The 25,214-nt window shown below is 42.8% G+C and overlaps 2 protein-coding genes across 3 annotated transcripts; one reads left to right on the top strand and one right to left on the bottom strand.

The window, feature by feature from the left end:
- Positions 1-2,610: 2,610 nt before the first annotated feature.
- On the bottom strand, positions 2,611-9,967 carry LOC311355618 (cAMP-responsive element modulator-like; the record flags this gene model as incomplete). Of its 2 annotated transcripts, XM_084475404.1 has the most annotated exons (6): positions 2,611-3,785; positions 4,643-4,787; positions 7,338-7,526; positions 9,508-9,653; positions 9,785-9,813; positions 9,917-9,967. In XM_084475404.1, the coding sequence occupies 6 exons, from the start codon at positions 9,965-9,967 to the stop codon at positions 3,641-3,643; spliced, it is 705 nt and encodes a 234-aa protein (XP_084331530.1). In that variant the 3' UTR covers positions 2,611-3,640. The 2 variants fall into 2 exon arrangements, with proteins under 2 accessions (XP_084331530.1, XP_084331531.1); XM_084475405.1 differs by lacking the exons at positions 7,338-7,526; positions 9,508-9,653; positions 9,785-9,813; positions 9,917-9,967 and adding an exon at positions 6,287-6,347.
- A 1,004-nt stretch (positions 9,968-10,971) lies between these two features.
- cul2 (cullin 2) lies at positions 10,972-25,003 on the top strand. Its single transcript, XM_084475389.1, has 21 exons — positions 10,972-11,056; positions 11,999-12,139; positions 12,756-12,858; positions 13,195-13,289; positions 14,478-14,583; positions 15,201-15,283; positions 15,613-15,709; positions 16,369-16,479; positions 17,742-17,904; positions 18,340-18,464; positions 18,741-18,848; positions 19,035-19,094; positions 19,263-19,391; positions 19,669-19,755; positions 20,639-20,791; positions 20,891-20,968; positions 21,101-21,167; positions 22,410-22,612; positions 22,764-22,865; positions 22,974-23,090; positions 24,058-25,003. The coding sequence occupies exons 2-21, from the start codon at positions 12,021-12,023 to the stop codon at positions 24,187-24,189; spliced, it is 2,238 nt and encodes a 745-aa protein (XP_084331515.1). The 5' UTR covers positions 10,972-11,056; positions 11,999-12,020; the 3' UTR covers positions 24,190-25,003.
- Positions 25,004-25,214: the final 211 nt, after the last annotated feature.

Genomic DNA, 25,214 nt, shown 5'->3' with positions numbered 1-25,214 from the left:
ACACTGTTGAGTTTCGTGCGGAAGTAAAGCAACCCGAGTCCTCAGAGAGCATGTCGCAACAATGGCTGCCCATTTCATTGATAGACTAAAGTGAACTTGCAGCAAGCACTAGAGGCGAACTTAACATCCATTTGCATTACACACACATTTGCATTACAATACATTATAGCTTACAATTATAAACATCACCTGATAAATTCTTGCTCATGTTCAACCATCGCAAGCAGTTCTAATAGCTGACTTTAACTTCATCTGATTCAGCAAAGAAGCACAAAGAGGCCCCTGCGGGCATCCATACTTGTTGTTGTTATGTAGTCTAGTCTCAAGAATGATCAGCTTTTCCGTTTCCGTTTGTCGTAGCTTACGAACTTCTGAGGGAAGTTTCCTGAACGCTTTTATTTCGGAAGAAGGGAAGGTTTACGTAAAGACATGTAAGAGCTTCCAAACCTCCAAGCCGTTTTGAAGGCGGCATCATTCCCGAATTCCCCTGGATCCGAACATTTACCAATCACATCAGTGTATCTGATGTAGGTTGGCCAAAAGCGTTGCTGTTTTACCATCCGGATAGCGATATTATATATTATATATATATTTTTATATATTATATAATATTATATATTATATATTATTTTTTTTAATATATATATATTTTTCCCACTATGGCCACGCCAAGACCTGCCTTACTCTGTCTGTGATTGGCCGTGTTGCATGCAACTCAACTGGACGCTTTAGAACTTTACGGTACCCTCGCTGTGAGCATTCGAGAGCGTCACAAAAGAGCCCTAACCCTAACCATGACCCTAACCCTAACCATGACCCTAGCCCTAACCCTAACCCTAACCCCTAAACCTAACCATAACCCCTAACCCTAACCCATAAACCTAAACCTAACCCCTAAACCTATAGCAGCTAATATCAAGCCAGTAAAAGCGAGTGTGACGGATCAATTAGAAATAGAGGCGGGCGTGTCTTTTTGGGCTATTGGCTTGGCCATTAGTGATGGATTTCATGATTTGTTTGCTTGAATCAGTTCGTGTCGTTCAGTTCGCCAAGAAGAATCGTTCGTATCGTTCGTTCGTTTGTTCGTTCAGTCGCGTTTCCGGTAGCGGTGAATCATGGTTCTCAGCTGAGTCGGTCAGACTCAGCTCCTCCCTCGTTCTCATTCAAACGAATCACAAATGCACAGTTCTCAGCTGAGTCGGTCAGACTCAGCTCCTCCCTCGTTCTCATTCTCAAACGAATCACGATCGTGCAATGGTGCAAACGGTCATCAATCAACACAACATCAACTAAGTTCCTTCAGCTGAGGAGCGCTTCATGTTAGGAATCGGGATGTTGTTGCCCGGCTGGCTCTCGTGACTTCTCAGTACTCGAGTCTTCACCGGTAAACACAGTCAGTGAACGAACGGCGACTCGCGAGTCAGCGTCAGCAACTCCACTAGTGGGTGGAGCTGGGAGTCGAGTCTCGGAGAACGAATGAGACGAACGAGACGAACTGAAACGGGGAATCAGGTCGGTTCGTTCATGTTAAAGAGTCGTTCGTTCAAACTGATTCGTTCGCGAACGACCCATCACTAGTGGCCATAGACCTCTGAAGAATAAGTCCCGCCTCAGAGACAGCTTTCTAGTCTGGATTTCCAGGCTATTAGTAGACTACAATAAAAAAATAATTTTATGTTATAAGGAATTTGTGGGTACTAATTAATCAAACCAATACCAATTATTTATGACTGTATGTCTACATTCAGCCATATTTGTTTGAGAGGAACATGTCACCGGCAAACAAAAACCATTCCAACTGAATAGGTCACATTAGAAAACATTAGCTTTATCAGTATCAGCCTTCATTGTCCACAGTGAGGGCATAATCAAAGTGGACGCACGTCATGATCTGGGAGCCAGTTGAGGATAATAAAACAAAAACAAGCTCCATAACACCTTATGTATACACCTTAGTATAACACCTTTCCATCATTACTTAGCTGATTCATTTGAGATACAATTATATATATTCAAGACATCGCTTTCCCTCTCAATCCATACATTACTAACAAGCACGTAGCTATAGTGACCAAAAAAGGTTGAGGTAATATCACAGACTGGGGGATTTGTTTCAGAACCATACTTCAGCAGAGTTGTTTGTGTGTGTGTGTGTGTGTGTGTGTGCCCACTACTGTGTCAGAGTGTACAGTCCAGCCACAAGGACACGCAAGGCTGTTATCATGGGTCTTAGATACAGTTACACTATGATTTGGTGCCACAACATCACAAGGCCTTGCTGTTCTCTCGCTCATCTTAAGATTACTATCTTCATGTTTTGGGTTGTTCTTAAGACATAAATGATTGTTGTGATGTCACGAAAAAAGTGGACACTTGTCGTTGAAAACATTTATTACAAATATAAGAAAACTTTTCACTAAAAACAAGCACTGTACAGAACCAAAAATACTATGCATTTTTTTTTTTACGATAAAATGAACAATGTAGCATAGTATGTACAAATAGAGAGAAAAGTTAGGTTATTAAGAATATTAATAATAACAGATCTAAATCGGAACAATATGGCTGAACAATATAGTCCTAATAGTTTAAATTAAGTCAAATCAAATTAATAAAGTCACAGACACAACTTAACAGTAAGTGCAGAAAACAATTGCAGAAGCATTTAGTAATAGCATAACAAATATGAATCATCAATGTTAATAATCTGTGCTTTGTGAAACCATATACATTCAATAAGGATGGCATTTTTATGTAAACAATGTTTGCTACTAGCCAATTTGTTCAACAGATATCTATAGCACAGGACCAATAGCAACTATTCTCATCAATAATAATTCAAAAAGTAAAGTGTGGCGGTGGCTTAGATCCCAGGCTGTTTGGTGATGTGTGGTGCGTCTAGCTTAGTGGGGGCCCTAAAGGCTCTGATTCCATTATGACATTAGCTTCTGATTGCCTAATGTTCCCTGATCAAATTGAAATCATGCATTACATTGGCCAGGAAAAAAATGCACAATAAAACAGAAATCCCATTGAAGTAATGGCTGTCTTTTTCCCTTGAAGATTATCTATGAAGAGATCAGAGGAATGAATGTGGACAAACTGTGGTTTGATCATGAGAGCGATATGAAAGACATATCCGTGAAATCTTTCTTAGGGGGGTGTGGGGATGTCCGCCATCAGACCTTTCTCACTGTAGGCTGTAGGTATTCTGGAAACATTGCAGCCTGGCCCTCAGCTTCTTGTTCTCTTCCTCCAGCCGCGCAACCGAAGCCTCCAGGCAGCTCATGTAGCTCTTCTTCCTCTGCCTACAGGCTTTGGCTGCCTCCCTAAGCAATGGGGGACACAAGCGCCTGTTGACACTCACTGGCCATAATAAGCGCCAACCTGAAGAGAAAACAAATCCACTTGCTTCGCCAGTGGACACGAATGACCCAACGGACCTGATTCTAGGAATCTAGGAACTAAACGTAACGAACATGTGTTTTTGTGTGTGTCCATATTTTTGTGTGCACTTGTAGGTGCGCTTGTGTGTGAGCTTTTTGTCTTTGTCCAAAACCCAAGTCGATTCCCCAAGACGCAACCCACACTGCCGGTAATCCGCATGCGTTTCCCAGTCCCTTCTTAGTCATCCCACGCATCAATCGGCTTTGTGTCGGTAGATGTCTTTGAGGGCCCTGAGCTCCTCGATCAGAGTCTTGTTTTGGTTCTCGAGCACGGCCACACGGTTCTCGAGGCATTTCACATACTCTTTCTTCTTACGGCGACATTCCCGGGCAGCTTCCCTGGGAGCAACGACAACAACAGCAAGATCAGGCTGGATGTGAAACGACCAAACAGCAAGATGCCTCCTCTCTAGCGCACCGCTTTCTTTGCAAGAGAGCTCAATGATAATAGCAAAGTGGTGCTTTGGCTCCTGGCCTTGGCATAGGAGCCTTTGACAAAGAAGATGATTATGAAACCTTCTGGGAGGATGAGTATGCCGACAGGACATAATAAAACCTCTAGCACGCATGGCATCATTCACAGTGTCTACAACAAAATGGAGGGCTTTTTCCAAGCAGAAACAGGAACAAGTCCAGCTAAGATTGATCAAAATAGAAACATCTAACGGGACTGAGATGTTTCTACTACGCATTGTTAGCATTGTGAATCATATGGATGCGCCTCAAAGTGAAATAGTAAGCTGCTATGGTTCATCAATGGAAAATATCAAATGTGAGATTGACTTGCACAGACAGAGACTGAAAAAAGCAGGAATACAGTAGCCAAACCCAGCACAACTCGCTACGACTGCACAACTACTGGTCCTCAGCAACACCCGTGACCCTCAATCACAAGGATGACCGAACCTCCCAGACAACAACAGATGTGTGACGGGCAGCTTCTAATGGAGAACAATTACATGGTTGAACATAAAAATTGTACCCAGTTGCAAGTATTCTATCTCACGTTTGTTGTTAAAGTGCTGTTAGCGTGTTAGTTACACAGTGAGCAGAGCCAAGCAATAAAAGACAGGTGAGTGATTGAGCGGGGGTGGAAGAGGGAAGCGGAAAGTAACATTCCATGGGTGGAGGGGGTAGGGGGAGGGTGTAGTGACATGGTGGGGGTGGTGGTGGTGTTGCTCAGTGGTCCTTCTCACCTGTTCTTCATGAGGCGGAGCTCCCTCTTTTGGGTGATCACCTCAGGGGGTTTCTGGGGTCCGTGGAGGTGGGCCATTCCCACCCCCTGGGGCAGGCTTGAGGCTGGGGTGTGCAGCTGGTAGGCTGACATGTCCCCTGTGGCAGCTAGGGGAACACAGTCAAGCAGATGAGTGGTCAGAACCCTGGCTTAAGAGAAACCTTGGGCAGTGCAAACTAAGGTTGTTTCCCTCAACTTGCCCATACATATAGGCCAAACATTGGTTTTTAATGCTTCACCTTGTGAACACCTTGTATTTCACTTTGTTATAATATATTAATACATATAATACATATAATAAATTCAGGTTTGGCTTGATTCTCTTTGTTGTGTTTATCTGACAGTTATCTGACAGACCAAAGGACGGATAGTTCACCGTCAAACCATTTTCCATTTCAACTTTATTTTTCTTATATTTTCTAATCATCTATAAACCTTAGTCAATATAAAATAAAGAGAGAGAGAGAGCGACTGAAGTTGTTGCAAATTGTATAACGCATAAAGACCACGCAACAAACGCATAAAGACCACACAACAAACACACACAGAACCACACACACACACACACGTACACATATATCGAGTGCCGCTGTTATCTATGGCTCCTTTTGTTCAGCGCACTTTCGCTGTGATAACTGGAATAGTCACTTTGCCCTGGCTATGCCTCTGCCGTGATAAGAGGATGATTAATTCTGCAACACACTGTCGTCACAAGAGGAACTGCCTATAATCACAGCATGACCGGCCACTGACGTCAATGTGCATCACGGCCACTGGATAGCATTTACATTCTCACTGCTGGGGGTCTGGTTCCAGGAAAAGCAGTGACGTCAGCCACTGCTGCTATGTGCTTTGAGTGGGCGAGAGTGAGTGGAAGAGAGACAGACAGAGAAAGAGCGAGAGGCGAGAGAGACGGAGGGAGCACAGAAGGGAGAGAGCAGGAGGGAGGGAGGGAGAGAGAGAGAGGGATAGCACAGAAAGGAGAGAGCAGCAGGGAGGGAGGGAGAGAGAGAGAGGGAGAGCCCAGAAGGAAGAGAGCAGGAGGGAAGGAGAGAGACAGCACACAGAGAGAGTGGGGAGAGGGAGGGAGGGGGAAAGAGCAAGAGGTAGCGAGACAGAGAGGGAGAGGGAGTGAGAGAGAGAAACTGCAAGTGAAGAGAGAGAGAGCGAGGTAGAAGGCAGACACTGTGGAAATGTTTTCAAGCATGTCCAGCTTGTTGCACACAGCAACAAGCGGTAGAATTCATCAAGCAGTATTGTAATGTTGAACTGCGATTTCAGACCAGCCAGATCTAAAACCCATGTTACCCAGAGATATAACGTTATTAATAGACCTCCCTTTATAACTGTGGTTCTAGGAAACATCCTCAGCAAAATAAATGGCAACTAAATATCAACTTAAATACTGATAAGCTAAACTCAAAATCACAAAACAAAGGTTGATTCCTCTGCATTCCGCCTTGAGCATCAAAGCTACATTTGTCAAAGACCTTCAGTCAACAATCATGGTATTCAAAGTATTCCTTTCTCAATGACAAATCCAACCAAAAAAATAAGTCAGCCATAAAGCCTTCCAGAACTCACTAACTGAAGATAGAAAACATACCTGTTTCTGTGTCGTCCCCTGTCACAGCCATATTCTACTCCTCTAAGTGAATAGAGCACAGCCTAACTCTCCCCTTCAGGGTCTCTCTATGACTGAAATGTTACCACACTCAGCAACTAGGCTCTGTGCGCAATTTACAATTAGAGGCATTGACATCACCATGACATCACTGGCCTCCTGATGTCAACAGCACGGTTTCCTCAGTGCAGCCCCCCCCCCCCCCCCTCCCTTTCCCTCCATCTCCCATCGCATTGAGACAGGAGCTCTGCTGTTTGTCTTTCTTCTGGGGAAAGGAGTTTAGCACATAGCAGACGCCTGTTGCTTTGTTGAATATCGCTGTTCATCTTAAGCACATTCAAAAGAGAAGGCTTCCACTGAGGGAAGCTTTGAGGAAATTGTGTCACAGCACAGAATTTATTTCATGTTTTCTATCGTAAATGAAGCAGTAAAAGTTCAGTAAAACTGTTTTTCAATCTTATAATCTCAAAAAGTTTAGTCGTGTTTCACTCTACATACATGACAAGTCAAAAAATAATATCTGTTCCCAAATAGTTAAATCACTTTTTGCCAAAATAAAGATAGAAAGGCACTTTTTTGGACACAAAGTAAAGATCCAAAAGATGAATGCAATCCAGTAATTCAAGAATGTGCTAGAAAGCGATACGGATAGCGGCATCAATGTCAAGTAATTTATTCCGACAACAAGGATAAGTAGATACATAGATACGTAGATTCATATCGAGTCCTATAGCTCCCCCTATTGGCTCATTTTGCGAGCACCATGATCTCGTTTGAGTACATCATGACATCATCCACAGCTTTTTTTAGATCTCTAAGGTATCTTCTCCTTTTACCATTTAAGGGCAAGTGAAGCTAAAAGTGACTCCTCTCAACCAATTAGTTATATCTACCCTGTAGTATTTACAATTTGATGTCACGGAAAACACAGTTGCACGTCAAATAGCATAGTCAAATTGTCCAAAACGAAATCCCTATCAAAGAACCTGTGTAAAAAAAACTTTAAAATGTAAATTAGTGATTCTTGTTTTACCTGGATACATTGTACTGTTTGTCTGCAGATGGAATTGCTGATAACCCTCTCCAGTCTTCCCGCTGTGAAGAATAATAGGCCTATTGGGTGGAGGCTTTAGTCCTGAAGGGCTGGGCATGCTCAGAGGGGGGTAACTGGTCATGTTCATGGCCATTGGATGGCCCTTGATGGAAGCTCCTGAAGTCCATGCTACGTAGAAGATTACAGAACATACATTATGCATTTATTATTGTTAGGGGTCCTACGAACCATAGGAACCCTATTGTATTCGTTAGTATTATTAGGGGTCCTATGAACTGTAGGAACCCTATTGTAGTCGTTAGTATTATTAGGGGTCCTATGAACTGTAGGAACCCTATTGTATTCGTTAGTATTATTAGGAGTCCTACGAACCGTAGGAACCCTATTGTATTCGTTAGTATTATTATTAGGGGTCCTACGATCCATAGGAACCCTGTATTCGTTAGTATTATTATTATTAGGAGTCCTACGAACCGTAGGAACCCTATTGTATTCGTTTGTATTATTAGGGGTCCTACGATCCGTAGGAACCCTTTTGTATTCTGAAGTATTATTATTATTATTATTATTAGGTGCCAAGCACAAAGTGCGAGGCAACCTATTGTAATCGTTAGTTTTATTATTATTCCGGCACGTTTGACTTACACAGCCTAAAGCGCTCGCACGCTTTTTATGAAACTTACTAGCCCTGTAGAGGTTAACCCAAGATTAACAGACAGCAAATATTACAAACTTGGTACACATGTACCAGGTAACTGTGGGACTATATGGTGATTAATTAATAGCAATAAGGCAAAAGACGGCAGAGATATGCATTTTAAAGTGAAATACATGCATATGTATACAGCTCTACAACACGTTTAAACAGCTCTAACATTGCATCCAAAACACATAGGCTCAGCTGTTGAATGTGGTTATTGAGAGGAGATTCCATAGTATACCCATGCCAAATTTGAAGACTATATCTGAAAAAACAACCAAAAAACCTTTGTTTGAAGTTCTCCCTTCTGAACCATGCCCTCTCTACAATGCAAGCTGGGCCTACAATGCAGGCTGTACACGTTATTTCTCAAACATCCGTTTGACAGTGGATTTTGACACAGTAGGCTTTAGAAACATGGTTGGTGATTGTTTTGATATGTTAACTGCCGGTAAACCAGTTTTTAAGGCATACCAATGCATATCACCATACCAACCAAGCTCACCATACCTCCATGAAGGAAAGAGAGACTTCTATTTCTCAAAATATACTCCAATCTGCCATTGGCAGTCGTTCATACAGTCAGACGGTCATACTGTTGGTCATACTGTCATACAGTCATACTGTCTGACATACTGTCATACTGTTGGTCATACTGTCGGTCATACGGTGAGAATGTGAAAATCCCTTCTCGCTGTCTCTCCCCTCACATCATATTTAATGTGGTATTTGGAATTCCGGAGCACTAGGGGGCAGAAGGTTAACCCAGCCTTGGCCAGGGAAGTTCTTCTTGTTATTGGTATGGCCCAATCAGTCCACCTGGGACTGATTGGCTTATTTAAGTGGAGTCTGAATTTGTGGCTGGGGTGGAAGGTGCTGGCTTGACGAAAGGCCAATACTAGAGCACATGGTATATGTTGCTAGGCTAGGCTAGGCTAGGCTAGGCTGATTGCTGCAACCAGTCGTTTCTTTTTGGAACATTGCTTTCTTTTTTGTAACTAATGGATTTATTTTGGTTTATTTATTTTGGGACCTTGGTTTTGGAGTAAATAAAACTTCACCTTTTTGTCCTAACGCCAGTGCCCTCGTTTTTGGCCCACACTCTCAAACCTGGCTGTCGTCTTCAACTTTTCTTTGCTATCATCCAGCCGCTCACGGGCCGCCTTTCACAGGTCATAATGTCGGTCATACTGTCGGTGATACTGTTGGTCATACTGTCATTCATACTGTTGGTCATACTGTCACACTGTCAGTCATACGGTCATCCAGTAGGACCCCTTCATTGTTGCTTGCAACTATATTGATTATTGGTGTGCTCTAGTTATTGTGCTGTCGAATATGCAATGGATTACATCTTAGGGATGATATAGAAAAACTTCTAGGCCAATTATTAAAGATGATCAGTAATAACATTGTTTTAAGTACATTTCCTGGCTCTATGAGACTTACTGTATTGAGCATGTTTAGTAGGCAGCACTACTGGGGCATCGCTTGGCTGACCAGGGTGAGCGACCGCCTCTGTTTTTAATTTCAAAAATTCGGGACAGAGTGGTTGGGGGGGAGGTGGTAGAGTTGTCGACTGGGTTTGATTCCTCCTGAGCAGATAAAGTGTTTTTATAAGCCAACCTTACTTTCCCAGAAATGAATGTTGATGAGTAATATTATTAAATGAAATACAGCCAGTTGGCTTTTATACTGTATTGCAACTATACCCTACTGCCATTACCTGCAGGGTCGCTTTGGATGACGCTCTCTCTTTTAGAAAACATAAATCAGGTTAAAGTATTCAAGTTATATTGTAACAGAATATAAATGTGACATTTCAACTAACGTTGGTCGTATTCGTGTATATGCCTACCTGTAGGCATTCATGTGAAGTGCGGATCTGTTTCACTTCAGCCTGCTCCATGTCCTGCAGAACAACTTTAGTTTCTTGGCGAATAATAGCCTACTGTCGTTATTCACCGGTTCACTGGGTACTAGACTGCCTCTAACCTCTACTTACAGGATAGATCATGAAAACTGTAGTTACAGCTCCCTCTCCTGGACATGTATATTCCAGTCTAATGTCACTGACTTACCGTGTCATGTATTAATCTGTTAGTTTGCCACCGTAAAGTTGGAAAAGCAGTCCGTTAGAGTGAGTTTAACATTTGGCCAAACGTAGAACCTTACCTACTATTTATTTGAAACATAACAGCAAATATTCGAAGCTCAACAGCAACAACAAAAAACGTTATCAACTGCTGTTGCGTTGTAGTCACTTACGTCAAATGGTGACGCGTTGTGAGCAAGATAACCGTATTCAAATGTGAGAAATAAAAGTACGAAAGTGAACCTTGAATAATTTAAGGTGAGGGTTCGAAGGCAAGTGCAACGGTTTTATTGGAGGGCACGCACGTGACCCCTAATATAGTTTTAGTCCAATAATGATCGAGCCTGTCAACGATTTCTGATTGCAGTTCCGCAACGTATGTAGTATGTACACTAACGTTATTGTGAATGAATGGCGAAGTGTTACCAACAAGCATTTGAAGTACAGTATAAATGAACTCGCGTATTATAAGGATAAAAAGGGTGCATGCCCTTTTGTTTTAGAACATGTTTCTAAAATGTATGTATACAACATGATGTTGATTATAGGTACGCGAAATGAAAAGTAATGTCCTAAGAGGATGCCGTAGGTGAGATTATACCATTGCAAGTTAGGGTTATGATAAAAATATGTCGCGCTTTAAAGGTAATATAAGTCTAGTTTTGTTTATTTTTATGAATAAAAACGAGTTACTAGATTTATTTTTCCTAATATTGTTTATGATTATGTAACCAAATCTTACATTTAAAACAAGTATACAGGCACAGATTGCCAAAACACCCCTCCAGCTGATATGATGGTTAATTCCGAGAGGTAGCGTAATGGAAGACCTGTAAGTGGGAGATATCAATTCTGTGACAGCGGTGAAACTTGAGTTTTGTAACAAGTAATAAGTGTTTTGAGGTATGTGACATTCAACACTCAACATATGACCTCGTTAACTTTGATTTGTTGACAATGATACCACGGTTTACTGTGTTGTCAGAGCATTTTAGTTAAAATGCCAAAGAAGAAGCCCATTTGCTAATGTTAGCTAGGCGAGTTCTTGCTAGCAACTAGCCACTGGCTGCAAAACTGCAAGCGGAACTCTATGGCGTTTAGCAAGAAGGAGTAGCGTGTTAGCTTAATGCTAGATAGCCTTGTTAGCGATCCTTCCTATTTTGGGAATGGTATTTCGCTAGCTTGTAACTCAACATTTTCATAACTGGCTGTTATAGCGTTTTAAATAGATCGTTCATTCACATACTTGTATATTTCAGTATTTAAGATTGATGTCTGGTTACCATAATGTCATACATGAATGCAATGCGGTATTGCAATGTTTTCAAACGTCAAATCAACTGGGTTTAATACCAAGATGCAACAGCGGGCCTAGTTCACAATCATATATCACATCATTGTGTGTGTGTGTGTGTGTGTGTGTGTGTGTGTGTGTGTGTGTGTGTGTGTGTGTGTGTGTGTGTGTGTGTGTGTGTGTGTTTTAACTAGTCGTTCTTATAGACTAATCGTCTTATATTCTATAATAGCTTTATTGATGTGTTATGGTTACAATAACTATGTATGTAGGTGTTGACTATGTTGGTGACAAACGATGAACTTGACCTCACTGTTTAATGTTGTCTTTGGCTTCCTAGTTAATTTGACCACTACATTTGCGGTAGGGTCTGTGTGTTCGAAACCTACTTCATACTTTGATATTTAAAATGTTGTCATGTAAACCTAGCCATAGAAATGTTCTCATCACAACATAGGCCTAAATAAATGACGAATGATGATGTGAAGTGACTTTCCCTTTCAATGTGCTGTGTTTCTGCTTGCTGATTCTGTGTATTCTTTTCCTGGCAGGCCTACAAGGAGAAACCATACAATGTCCTTGAAGCCGAGGGTGGTGGATTTTGATGAGACATGGAACAAACTACTGACAACAATCAAGGCAGTTGTGATGCTTGATTATGTGGAGAGGGCCACATGGAATGACAGGTTCTCGTATCCTTTGCAAAGCCCTAGATTTAAAAACGGAAGAGCTATTCTGAAAGCTATTCAGATGTTGTTTGCGCCGCATTATAAATAGCTAAATTTGGTTTATGTTGCTCAAAGGGTGGAGTGTTTGTCAAAAGGTCACTGGTGCATTTGGTTCCCTACCAAATCTGTTGGGATGTTTCTTGCTATTAAGCTATAAAAGCTATTTTTAAAAGCATCAATACTGAACTAGTGAATCATTCACACTGTCTACATCATCGATATATATCAACTTGAGGGCGGACTTGGTGCATCAACCACATTAATATTTGATGAATTTATTCTTTATGAGGTACAGGGTCCATAATTACTTTTAGAATTGTCTATCCAGAAAAGTCATTTTACATGACTGGAAAAATGTACTTGCCAAGCATTTGTATAATATGTAACAGTGAATTTACAGATTATATAGTCTATCTGCTATTGGCTGGTGGTAGATGTTCATTTTGCACCCTGTTGGGGAATATCATGCTATGTACATTTTACAGTCTAACAGTTCCATATTCAAAGCTATTCTGTTGTGTCAATTAACACACACATTTGAGTATTTGTGGTCACCGTTTATTCTTAACAGCCACACCAGTGATATATATGCCCTCTGTGTGGCATATCCAGAGCCACTTGGGGAAAGATTGTACACAGAGACCAAGGTGTTTCTTGAGAACCATGTCAGACAGCTCTACAAGGTAAAGCATTAAGCCTGCTAACCAGTCATATACACACAGCAATGCTCTACTTGCATCATTCAAATTCCTATTGCTAATATAATATTATTACAACATAGTTACAATACTGTAATAAGTCAACGAACAGTGGGTTCCACTTGAAACCTTCCTGATAATCTATTTCACGGTCAATATAGTTGTTCTGCAAATCAATCCAGCATTGGTAAACAGAACGGCACTTCCTAAGTGTATTGATGATTTTTTTGTTCAATCCCTACTTTGCAGCATTTTTAAATGGAATCTCGTTAAAATTATCAATATCCATTAAGTACCAGTGTGTGTGTCTCTGTGTTACAGAAAGTCCTGGATTCGGAGGAGAAGGTTTTGATCATGTACCACAGATACTGGGAGGAGTACAGCAAGGGGGCTGACTACATGGACTGCTTGTACAGGTGATTTTACTGATCCCTACATTAGGTTGTTGCTTATTTTGATAGTCACCAAAAAATGGAGCATGGATTGATGCTTTCCTAAATCTGAACGACCACAAAAACCTAGCTACCTCCAATTAAAAGAGCACAATGTATGTCAGTAATGCTTTATGTTGATATCACAAGCCAGGATTAGTTTTGGTAAAGATGGCACAAACTGCTATTTTCCTGATTCATAACTTTATATCAATACCTCCTATGAGTGATGTCTGATCTATAATTGTGATTGACAGTCATATTCTGACGAGACCACTAACGCGTATCTCCTTGCCTTCAACGCAATGCTGCAGACACTGTAGCAGGTGTTAAGCAGTGTGTGTGTCTGTGGGGGAGAGGGGGGGGGGTTGGATGTGTGTGTAACGATGACTAGGAGTAGAGATACAGGCTAGGGAGATCTGTACCTTGGCCAGATGAGCCATACGCTGCACACAGGGAGCTCATTGACTGCAGCCTAAAATGGTGAGAAGGCCTTTTATCGATATCTTTCAGTGCATTGTTTGACAAGAGGGCGTACTCTGTCGCGCAGTGACCTTCTGGTGTGAAATGCTGGACCAAAGGCTTTGGGCTTTGTCACCAATGTCATCGAAGTGCTGTTATGGTGTGTTCCAGATGCCTCGGACACCAGCCTTCCGAGGTCCAAGTGGGGAAATCTCCCAGCTTTCTTGCGGCATTTCTCGGAGGCATTTTTTGGTGGTGCCCCCTCGGAATTCTGAGAGTAGACCGAGCTCAGTGATGACGCTCTCAACAAAAATGGCTGCACCCGTGAAGAGATTTATTTTCTTTGTATTTGTACCACGTTGGTCATTTTAATGTCGATACTCTTACACACGTCACCAATGTATGCATTGCACAGTCTTGCTGTGCGTGCAATACAATGTAAAGTTGTGGTGTTCGTTTTCGAGCTGGTTTGCTAAAGAGGCTAATGTAGCTAACAATAACAATGACTAGCCAATGACATGACACGATCACAAAGACGAACGCTATAACGCTATTATGCTACGAGACAGGAAATTACGTCACAAGTGCAACTCGGAAGGCTGGTGTCCGAGGCATCTGGAACACACCATTACAACAGCTGGGTTAATCACCCCCCCCCCCCCCCCCCCCCCTTCCCCACCACCACTAATCCTCTATTATTTTCTTGTTCAGGTATCTCAACACTCAGTTCATAAAGAAAAATAAACTGACGGAGGCAGACTTGCAGTATGGCTACGGAGGAGCAGACATGAATGAGCCGCTCATGGAGATCGGCGAGGTACGGACTCTCGATCGACATGAAAATTCTGATTACTGGAGCTGATCAAGTTAGAGAGAATTGGGGCAAAGATGGCATCGTTAGGTTCAGTCACTCAGTCCATTAATGTTTCCATTTAAGCCCACTCTCAATAAAGATAGGTTACACTTAATTATAGACTTATAGCCCTTTTCATTGATCTCAGTTTTAGGCTGCAATGCCTAAACCTTAATTTGGTCAATATTTCTTAACAGTAGGCGAATTACAAGGTACATGGCCTGGCTCAAACAAAATCCCAACTAAAACACACTTCAACTGGATATATCTCACATTTTAAAATGTCCTCAATGGCTACAACATTAACATCTCTGTTTAGAAGTGTATCCTACTAGCCCCAACACATTTAAGAAAAGCAGGTGAACTGTGGTGAACTAGCCTGTATAATTCACAGATGAAAACTGGAAACAAGGGTAAATCAATTGTAGACTATCTGGAGTTTTTGTTGCCCATAATCAAAAGAGCGCCTACAAACTAGTACATGAGTAATCGCAGATATTTGATCAGTGCATTTGAATACAATTGTGGTTGATTTCTTGCATCCCTGGTGGTGACATCCTCTCTTGGATTTGTGTTCACAGCTGGCGCTGGACATGTGGCGGAAACTGATGATCGAGCCACTGCAGGCGGTCCTCATTCGGATGCTTTTAAATGAAATCAAAAAGTCAGTTCCTTCGACACGATGCTTTTACTGACCACTTTTATTTTCACCCAAGAACCGTCTTATGACATGATGAATTAAAGTGATTAGTTGTCAGTCATCTGAGAGAGTTCAAAGACATACTCCATCATGCTTCTGTTCTGCTGCCCTTGAGTTGGCTGGAGTGTTGGTGCTTAAATGAGAGCTTTTGCTTGAAACGTGGGCATGCATATTTTATTCTAAGTGAACCAATCAATGACACGTTCACACGTGTCCCTGACTTATAGTCTACAACTCCAAGTAGCCCAGTCCTGTGGTAGAGCCCAGCCTTATACGTCTTAATGTTTTTGCAGTGACCGATGTGGTGAGGACCCCAACCAGAAGGTAATCCATGGGGTTATCAACTCCTTTGTTCATGTTGAACAATACAAGAAGAAGTTTCCACTTAAGGTGAGCTGTCAACCTCCTGCTATTGGTTGCCGTTGCAAGATACATGGACATATGTGACATCTGTGTTTATTCAGCCATAATTTACATTGTTCTGACTGTGAAATATGAGACCTCGTTGTTAATTTGTTTTTGTTGGAATGAAACTGGGTGAATCAAACTAAGGGAGAAACTGAAGTTGAGGTCTAGCTAGAGAACATTGTAGCGAAGAGAAAAGCACAGGTTTTAATGTCTTCTGGACGGCTGCTCTCAGATGTCCCTTCCTTTGTTCACTGCTCTCCTAATGGAGCGTAGCTTCCTGATGCACTACATCCTGTACTCCAGAGATTTTCTGCCACTTGCACTGAACTAAATGACCACATGGAGTGAGGGGAAACTATTTACGTCTAGTAGCGCAGGTGTATAGCATCCGTAGGTTTAGATGCTTTTAATTAACGATGGGATGAATGGTTCACCATCAAATCTTTTGATTGACTGTTTATGAAATGTAGTATTTTACGTATTTTAAGTCAATACTTGATGATACACAATTTGATTTACTGCATTGCTGTTACTGTACTACATATGACTCAAATCCTTGCTTTGTTTACACATTGCGCCTCCATTTGTCTTCCAAGCAGTGTGGGATTAACCTCCTTCTCGCATTCTCTCGCATTCTCCAGTTTTATCAGGAGATCTTTGAGGGGCCGTTCCTGACGAAAACGGGAGAGTATTACAAACAGGAGGCGTCCAATCTACTGCAGGAGTCCAACTGCTCACAGTATATGGAAAAGGTGTGTGTGTGTGTGTGTGTGTGTGTGTGCTATGATTGTGTTTGTGTATCCACGCTCTTATCAGGCAGGGGATTACACTGCCAGGGATTGCTTATGTCGCTACTGTCAATCTGCCAGCGTTATAGGTCAATCTTGTGTATTAGCCATACCGCTAAACTGCCAGGAGCGAGATCATAACCTCCGCTAAGTCCCACCCACACCCTCCACCCCCCCTGTGTGTGTGCGCGTGTGTGTGTGTGTGTGTGTGTGTGTTGCAGATCAGTTCCAATAATCTGATTACGATGATGAATTGATGTACAACAGCAGCATCAGATAAGCACGAGCAGGCCCCAGTGCAGGGTTTTGCTTTTACTCTCCACTCATGCCCGGTTGAGACACAGTGCTTTATACCACACTGTTTTGATTATAATAATTCATTGCATCAACACCCACAACCTTAACATAGTGGTTGTGTGTCTTGTAGTTGATTATTGCTCCTCAAAATAATAGCACAAAATAAAAGCCTAATGAATAAACATAAAGGATGATTCAATTAAACCACAATGAAACGTGTCTATACGCAATATTCGGCTCCTGCATCATTTGCTAACTATGAATAGCCCACACCTACATGGTAGGCTATATGAGCTGGAAATAAGCCACTTTAAAGTGCAGTAATCTGAACAAAGTATTTAAATCTGGCATTTTCAACTGCGGAATATGGCTGTAAATCTTTGGCTATAAATACACTCAAGTCTTATGTGATTTCCTGTCATCAATCTAAGTTAGATGAATCTTTTTCAAAAATATTCTCAAATCAGGCGTCTAATTTTTCTGTGCCGTACCATATTTCAGTCCGTCCTAAATAGCTTGCGTGTTACCCACCAAACCATGCGTGAATACCAGTATGGTATGGTACTTTATGGATGTGGACTTACACCCCTAATATTCTCACACACGTACCGTCAGTTTGTGGGTAAAACCACTTTGGTTACAGGTCATTGACTTGTGCTTTGGTGTTGCATAGCCAAATTAAACTCACTATGTCGATTTGACTAAGAAGACTCTTGTTAGGAATTCGAGAATAGTTCTAATTCTAGAATATAGTTCCTTTTGCTTCTAGATCAAGTTTGACTGCTGCAACTGTCAACACAATCAGTGTATTTGCCCCAAAATAACACCACTCACATGAACCTCACTAACCCCTACTTCCCTGTCCTCCTTTGACTCCCCACACCTCTCCCGCTGCTCTCCTCCCTCTGTCCCTTAATGCCCTCCTGCAGGTCTTGGGGCGGTTGAAAGACGAGGAGGTGCGGTGTCGGAAGTACCTCCACCCCAGCTCCTATGCCAAAGTCCTCCACGAGTGCCAGCAGAGGATGGTGGCCGACCACCTGCAGTTCCTGCACGGCGAGTGTCAGAACATCATCCGGCAGGAGAGGAGAGAAGGTACGCACCGTGGTCATGGACCACCGCTGTGGTTGCTTTGGGGGGTTGTTTATTCCCGATCCGCTGCCTCTTAAATTCGTTGTGTTGCATCACTTGTAGTGAAACCATGTTCGCCCTGAGTCACGAGTGGTTTGCTGATGGACATTTTATTGTAGTTACCGTTCACGTGATACACAAAGCGAAAGCTTGATTACAGTTCATGTCAGTTCAGTATTGGCTATTTAAAGGAGAAGTGAACTCAACAATCATTTTTGTTGTTGCTGATATGCTTATATGATCTTCAGCGTGTGTGTGTGTGTGTGTGTGTGTGTGTGTGTGTGTGTGTGTGTGTGTGTGTGTGTGTGTGTGTGTGTGTGTGTGTGTGTGTGTGTGTGTGTGTGTGTGTGTGTGTGTGTGTGTGTGTGTGTGTGTGTTTTTATTCTCCTGACCCTCCAGATATGGCCAACAAGTACACTCTGTTGCGGGCCGTCGCCAACGGTTTACCTCACATGATCCAGGAACTACAGGTCCACATCCACAACGAGGGTCTCCGGGCAACCAGTAACCTCTCTCAGGAAAATGTAATGCAGCAGTTACTGTGTTTGTGTATATGTATGTTTTTGACTCGTCTTGAGAGCGTGCAAACTCTCTATTACTAAGCTGTTCCTCCTGTTCCCTTTTCATGTAAATACATGCATGTGAAACATTTTCCTGTATTTATACAGTAAAATGCCTCACTGTCACTCCTGCTGACAGTTGGAGTGACTTATCCGCTCTGTTTAAGGGCAAAGACCATATGTCTAACAACCAGGCTGTATACTGTTTCCATTGTCTGACCCTTTCCCCTGCTTCCACAGATGCCCACCCAGTTTGTGGAGTCCGTTCTGGAGGTTCACAGTAAATTTGTCCAGCTCATTAACACAGTTCTGAACGGAGACCAGCATTTCATGAGCGCTCTTGATAAGGTACTTATCAAGAGGGACTGCTAGCTAGTCGCCATGGAATGACACTTATTCCTCATTTATCTATCTGTTCTGTATAGTTAGATTTGCTGGTCATAATCCTGAACCTGCACTCTGTCAGTTTTTGTACTTAAAATAAAACTTAAACTCTAAAATCTGGGCACATAAAAACCTCTCTCCTTTGCTCAGGCTCTGACGTCCGTAGTCAACTACAGAGAGCCAAAGTCCATCTGCAAAGCTCCTGAACTGGTGAGTGGGACACACACACACACACACACACACACACACACACACACACACACACACACACACACACACACACACACACACACACACACACACACACACACACACACACACACACACACACACACACACACACGTGTGACCCCCGTTCCATCTCCATTCCCCATGCAGCTGGCCAAATACTGTGACAATCTGCTGAAGAAATCTGCCAAGGGTATGACTGAGAACGAGGTGGAAGACAAGCTGACCAGCTTCATCACGGTCTTCAAGTACATAGATGACAAGGATGTCTTTCAGAAGGTGACATCCGACTAGACTCACTCTCTCGGCCAATCTCGTTATTTGAAAATAAATAATGCTTGCTGTGATGATTGTATACAAAAGGGTGAACTCTTGACAGAATAGGAGCCAATACCAAACAAGTATTGAGTGTGTCTCTCAACATTCCCATGTCATAATACTATGCTACTTTGTTATAATTAGTTTAATTAAGGGTTGCCCTGTTCACTGGATCACTGCCAGATACACATTTCAGGTTGTCTGTCATTTTTTAACAGCAATCATACATTATTTTCAGTTTTATGCCAGAATGCTAGCGAAACGGTTAATTCACGGCCTATCGTTGTCGATGGATTCTGAAGAAGCAATGATCAACAAATTAAAGGTAAGCATGTCTCAAATGACAAAAAAACACTAGCACTACTCATTGTTATAACACAACATCTCAAATCATGTCATTAATCCTCTGTCCTTTGTACCGTGATGACACCACTGACCCGGTAGCTACACTGAGCACGAAAGTGTCACAAACCATATTGAGTGTAGCCTTGCGTTGCAAAGCACTGCGTAGCTTTTTGACCTGCTCCACCAGCCATGCTGTGGCGCCGCAGTGGCATGTCGGGAGCAACACGTTGGTTCACTGCAATTATCAAACGTTTAAGCTATTGTGATCACGCTAATGTTATAACACAACACATAGCTGGCCCGACTACATCATTTCAAGCTTTGGATAATTGTCAGGATTTCCGATGGAATATCCAAATGTCCGGAGAGAACAAAAGCATATTTCCCTGCCTGAATCTGAGCCGGCGGAGACCAATGGTGCAGAATTCAGTTTTTATCAAATTATCGTTTTTTCCTTTTCATTTCTAATGTGATTTTAATGTGAACTGGAGCCAGCAGCCAACAACAGAGCAGACGGTTATATCCGGTGACTAAGTACCAAGTACTTACTATGAAAATCCCACGCACAAATACATGTTTATTCACAGATTCTTGTGTGGAGGGCCGTGGTGACATCCATCAAAATTTACCTCCGGCCTAATGTAGCATTCAGCTGTACGCCGTGCGTCCGTCTGCTGCGCGTCAGACTGGGTCAGTGTAGCAGCTCACTAATTAGAGTGGGAGTGTATCCTTACGGCTCGAAGCTATACGAGGGGATGCTTTTGTGCTTAGTCTAGCAGCGGGGGACGACCGCCCACTGACTAACTCCCCATCAACCATGAAAAATCACAGATTTTGAAATTGCCAAACTCTTAACGTTACAGCAAGCATGCGGCTACGAGTTCACCAGCAAACTGCACCGAATGTACACGGACATGAGCGTCAGCGCCGACCTCAACAACAAGTTCAACAACTTCATCAAGACCCAGGAGACAGTGGTGGACCTCGGCATCAGCTTCCAGATCTACGTATTACAGGTGAGGAGGAACAGCACACACACATTGGGCAGGCGGTGTTTCAGGATGGATGGATAGAGCGATAAATGGAACAGGATCAAATTGTTTCGTGTTTTACAGGCTGGTGCCTGGCCCCTCACACATGTCCCCTCCTCCACCTTCGCCATCCCTCAAGAGCTAGAGAAGAGTGTACAGATGGTGAGTTGGCACTTACTAGAGAAAAGCGCAATCAGACATGGTGTCAGTGGCAGGGAGCTGAGGCCCTTATGGAAGTCTATGAAAAAGGGCTCTGTTGCATTATGTCATGTCTGCCTCTGTCTTCCTTTACAGTTTGAGTTGTTCTATAATCAGCACTTCAGCGGGAGGAAGTTGACCTGGCTGCATTATCTTTGCACAGGTAACACACACACACTTACACACTCACGCACATGTACAAATACACACATGTACACACAATCTTTGTACACACACACACACACACACACACACACACACACACACACACACACACACACACACACACACACACACACACACACACACACACACACACACCCCTTTTACAATTACAGTCTTTTTTTTCGTAGTGAAATAGTCTGCCAAAGACGTTGAAGTCGCTTAGCAACCGAATCCGCTGGGGTTGATAAGTTACCGGACTAATTGCGGAGTGATACGAAAGACGTGGAAAAAATCCACTTTCCTTGACAGCGGTCATTATATGCTTAGCATGGTCATTATTGAAAATTAATTCACCACTGGAAGTCGGGAAGGCCCATGCAAGTGAACGGAGCGTTCCACAGCATTGAGAAGAGCCGTGTAATAAAGAAGAATAACATCTTAAGAAGCTTATTTAAAAATTTGGACTAAACACGCAAGGGCATTAATGGTGCAACCACCTTATGACAAAATAACCCCTGTGCAACATCCTGTGTGTGTGCGCACACACACACACACACACACACACACACACACACACACACACACACACACACACACACACACACACACACACACACGGCAATTAAAGGCTCAGGACGTAATCCTGCCGAAATGAGAGGCCTGGAGTGAAAGGAATACCCGGTCCTGTGTCTCAGTGGTTTAGCCTGCAGACCAGTCTTCTCTCTTTGGCACGCAAGCCATTGGGTTTAGCACGGCCAGGCGGTGGCTCACGTGTTGGTGAGTTAGTTCACAACCTCACTGTGGGATTTAACGTTAACACATGGTGATTGAGAAAACATACGTTTTCCAGAAGCTGACACCAAACAGGTTCTTGGGTCGCCTTGGTAACGCGTTTTTTATCTTTCCATCTGTTCACCACATATAAAACAAATGACTGTCGAGGGAGTTTAATTTCACACAGGGATAACGTGCGTCAGCAGGATCGTGTTGACAAACATTTATATACAGTGGAATATATTGTGTGCTCTTTCTGGCCATTGTTTCAGTTTATTAATATTGTTGAGGGTCAATTCAAACATATCCATGTTAGGTGTAGCAACTTATGCAAAGAATTCACAAATTTTGGGATGTCAATATAAATTGAACTGCAAAATGTGTCAAAATAACACCTTTGGTAAAAAAATAAAATCTGAAATAAAGTGAAAATGATTCATAAAGTCTGCCCCCATGTGACCTACAGGCGAGGTGAAGATGAACTACCTGTCCAAGCCCTATGTGGCCATGGTGACGACCTACCAGATGGCCGTGCTGCTGGCCTTCAACAACAGCCAGACGGTGGGCTACAAGGAGCTGCAGGACGGCACCCAGATGAACGAGAAGGAGCTGCAGAAGACCATCAAGTCCCTGCTGGATGTCAAGATGGTCACCCACGACTCTGAGAAGGTAGGTGTGCGTATGTGTGTGTGATGTCAATTACTGCTGCGATAGTTGTATTCTGTCGCCACAACCCTACTTTCTTTAAGGCCACCGCTGTGAAACAATAACAATAGCCTTCTGGTGATGATTAATAATTCACTTCAACTCTTTTTAACAGGAGGACATCGAACCCGAGTCCACGTTTTCACTAAATATGAGCTTCACGAGTAAAAGGACAAAATTCAAGATCACAACGTCGATGCAGAAGGACACACCGCAGGTGAGATGAAACGCACGGACACACACTTCTTGACGACGACCCGTAAAGATCCTCTCGTTGTGATGCCTGGTGTCGAGTTTAAAGCCCTTTATTCTTTATACCTCGCAGGAGATGGAGCAGACGAGGAGCGCTGTGGACGAGGACCGCAAGATGTATCTTCAAGCTGCCATCGTGAGAATCATGAAGGCCCGCAAAGTTCTCCGACACAACGCCCTAATCCAGGAGGTGGGTGGGAGCTACCATCGTGTAGCCTGGCTTGAGACGCAGACAGCAAAACAGCCCAATAGAGGGGATGCCAAACCGGGGCAAAACGACAAGTGCAATAATGATGATCCATTTTTAGTTCAACAGTTATTTTTCTGTGTTTGTCATGACAAAATGCATTGAACAAAACCTAGACTTCAGGAATCATTTCCTGAATCACATTGTTGGTAATGCAGATCTTGACAACCAATGAGGTAAAATCCTTAGTTGTTCATATTATATTGGTGTCCTAATAGTCGGACTCTACGACAACGTTCCTGTAACCAAAATCCAACATGATTTCCGGCTGTCATTTTAACAAGGGAGAGACGTGTGGGAAGATAGAAAGTTAGGAGTTAGCAAATTCTTGTTGTTGGGAATAACACGTACGTCCCCAGCATATCAAACAGGGCCCCATCAGTAGAAATTGTACAGATGGGTGGAGATGGGGAAATCCAGATGGAATGTGGACATAAATACACATGGTACACTTAATTTTGTTTGCTTAAGGGTTGACCTGCCCCAGCAATTAAGCAGAGGTTGGCTACAACAAAGGATTCTTTGCGGAAATAACCTTAACATACAAACAAACGCAGACACTTTCACCACACACTCACACTCTCTCTGGGACAGATCATTGTGAGACTCAGGTCGAAGCATGCCTGCACTTCAAGAGGTGTTTAGCTGGAAGCTGCACAAACACTAACTCACACACCTCCATACATGCATGGCTCTGGTATGCCACAACCATTTCATATAAATTTAGTCAACGTGCAAACGGTGATCATGTTTCGTCTCACTCACCACCATATTTATGAAACTGTCAGTCTTTGGTGCACCTTGTTTTGCTCTTTGGTTGGTTCCACTTGTGTTCCACTTGTTGTTCTATACCCCCCTAGTGTGTCCACGTGCAAACAATAACGTGGGTCGTGTGACTGTGTGTTGGCAGGTCATCAACCAGTCCAAAGCCCGGTTCAACCCCAGCATCAGCATGATCAAGAAGTGCATCGAGGTGCTTATCGACAAGCAGTACATTGAGAGGAGTCAGACGTCGGCAGATGAGTACAGCTACGTGGCGTAGACTGAAACAGACAGAACGACACCGCGCAGAACAGAGGCCTGGTCGGGGAAGCACCCCCCCACCAGACCGTCCATCCACACTGACCGGCGGACGCAAGGTTCAAATCATCCTCTAGGAACACAGAAAACACAAAAAAAAAGACATCCTCATCCTCATCGCCATCATCCTCATCCAATGGATTTTGACTCTGGCTGTCTCGTGTGACTCCCACAGAGGGGACCAAAGCAGGACTGGAGCCTCCGTCACGGGCGTGGCCGTGTGTGTGTGTGAGAGAGAGAGAGAGAGAGAGAGAGAGAGAGAGACAGACTCTCACACTCAGTGATTCACGTTAGGCAGCAAACAGACACAAGCCCACCCGCCTCCATTGATAATTTAGCGCCATGGCCCCTCCACCCTCCGTCTGTTTTTATGCTGTTTACAACATCACCAGTGCCACGCACCCGTGCGTCAGTCAGACGAAAAAAAAAGTAATGCCTAACAGCTTCTTGTGCAAAGGAGCTGATTAAACACATTAGATTGACCTAACCGGGATATGAATAACTAAATTAAAGAAAAAAACGATCTGGAGAGGAATGGGAAAAGAGTGAGCTGTGTGGTGACTAGACACATAAAAAGGCTTTTTTTTTCTCCTCCGTTTTGCAGTTGTGTGTTTCCTTTTTTTAACATACCAGACATAGAAAAAATATTGTAATAAAACTGGTATACTGACTATTGTATCTTCTTTCAAATGTAAAGAAAAAAATGAGGTGACAAACGAGATTATGCTGCTTGTCAAATAAATAAATAAACAACACAGGGGTTTTTATGTAAACAATTGTTTATTTGTTCCCGTTTTAACTGTTGGCATGCCTCCATTTCTTTGTTATGTGTTGAGATTGTTTTTTTATTCATGTGTTCAAACCAGCCAAGGTCTGACGGGCCATTCTAATTCAAATTGTTAATGTATTGGCTTTAAACTCGAAAGATGAGTATATTAGTATAGGGTTAATTGGTAAGTATTTTACATTTGCGATCTCTTCCACTGA

Source organism: Micromesistius poutassou (assembly GCF_964030765.1).
Source record: "Micromesistius poutassou genome assembly, chromosome: 11".
NCBI lineage: Eukaryota > Metazoa > Chordata > Actinopteri > Gadiformes > Gadidae > Micromesistius > Micromesistius poutassou.
This window is presented reverse-complemented; position numbering and strand designations above follow the sequence as displayed.

Excerpts from the sequence above, each read along its gene's own strand:
- cul2 (XM_084475389.1), top strand. The coding sequence starts at position 12,021 with ATGTCCTTGAAGCCGAGGGTGGTGGATTTTGATGAGACATGGAACAAA. Across the intron at positions 14,584-15,200 it reads CGCTCATGGAGATCGGCGAG|CTGGCGCTGGACATGTGGCG; the intron begins GTACGGACTCTC and ends TTGTGTTCACAG. Across the intron at positions 18,849-19,034 it reads TCATGAGCGCTCTTGATAAG|GCTCTGACGTCCGTAGTCAA; the intron begins GTACTTATCAAG and ends TCCTTTGCTCAG.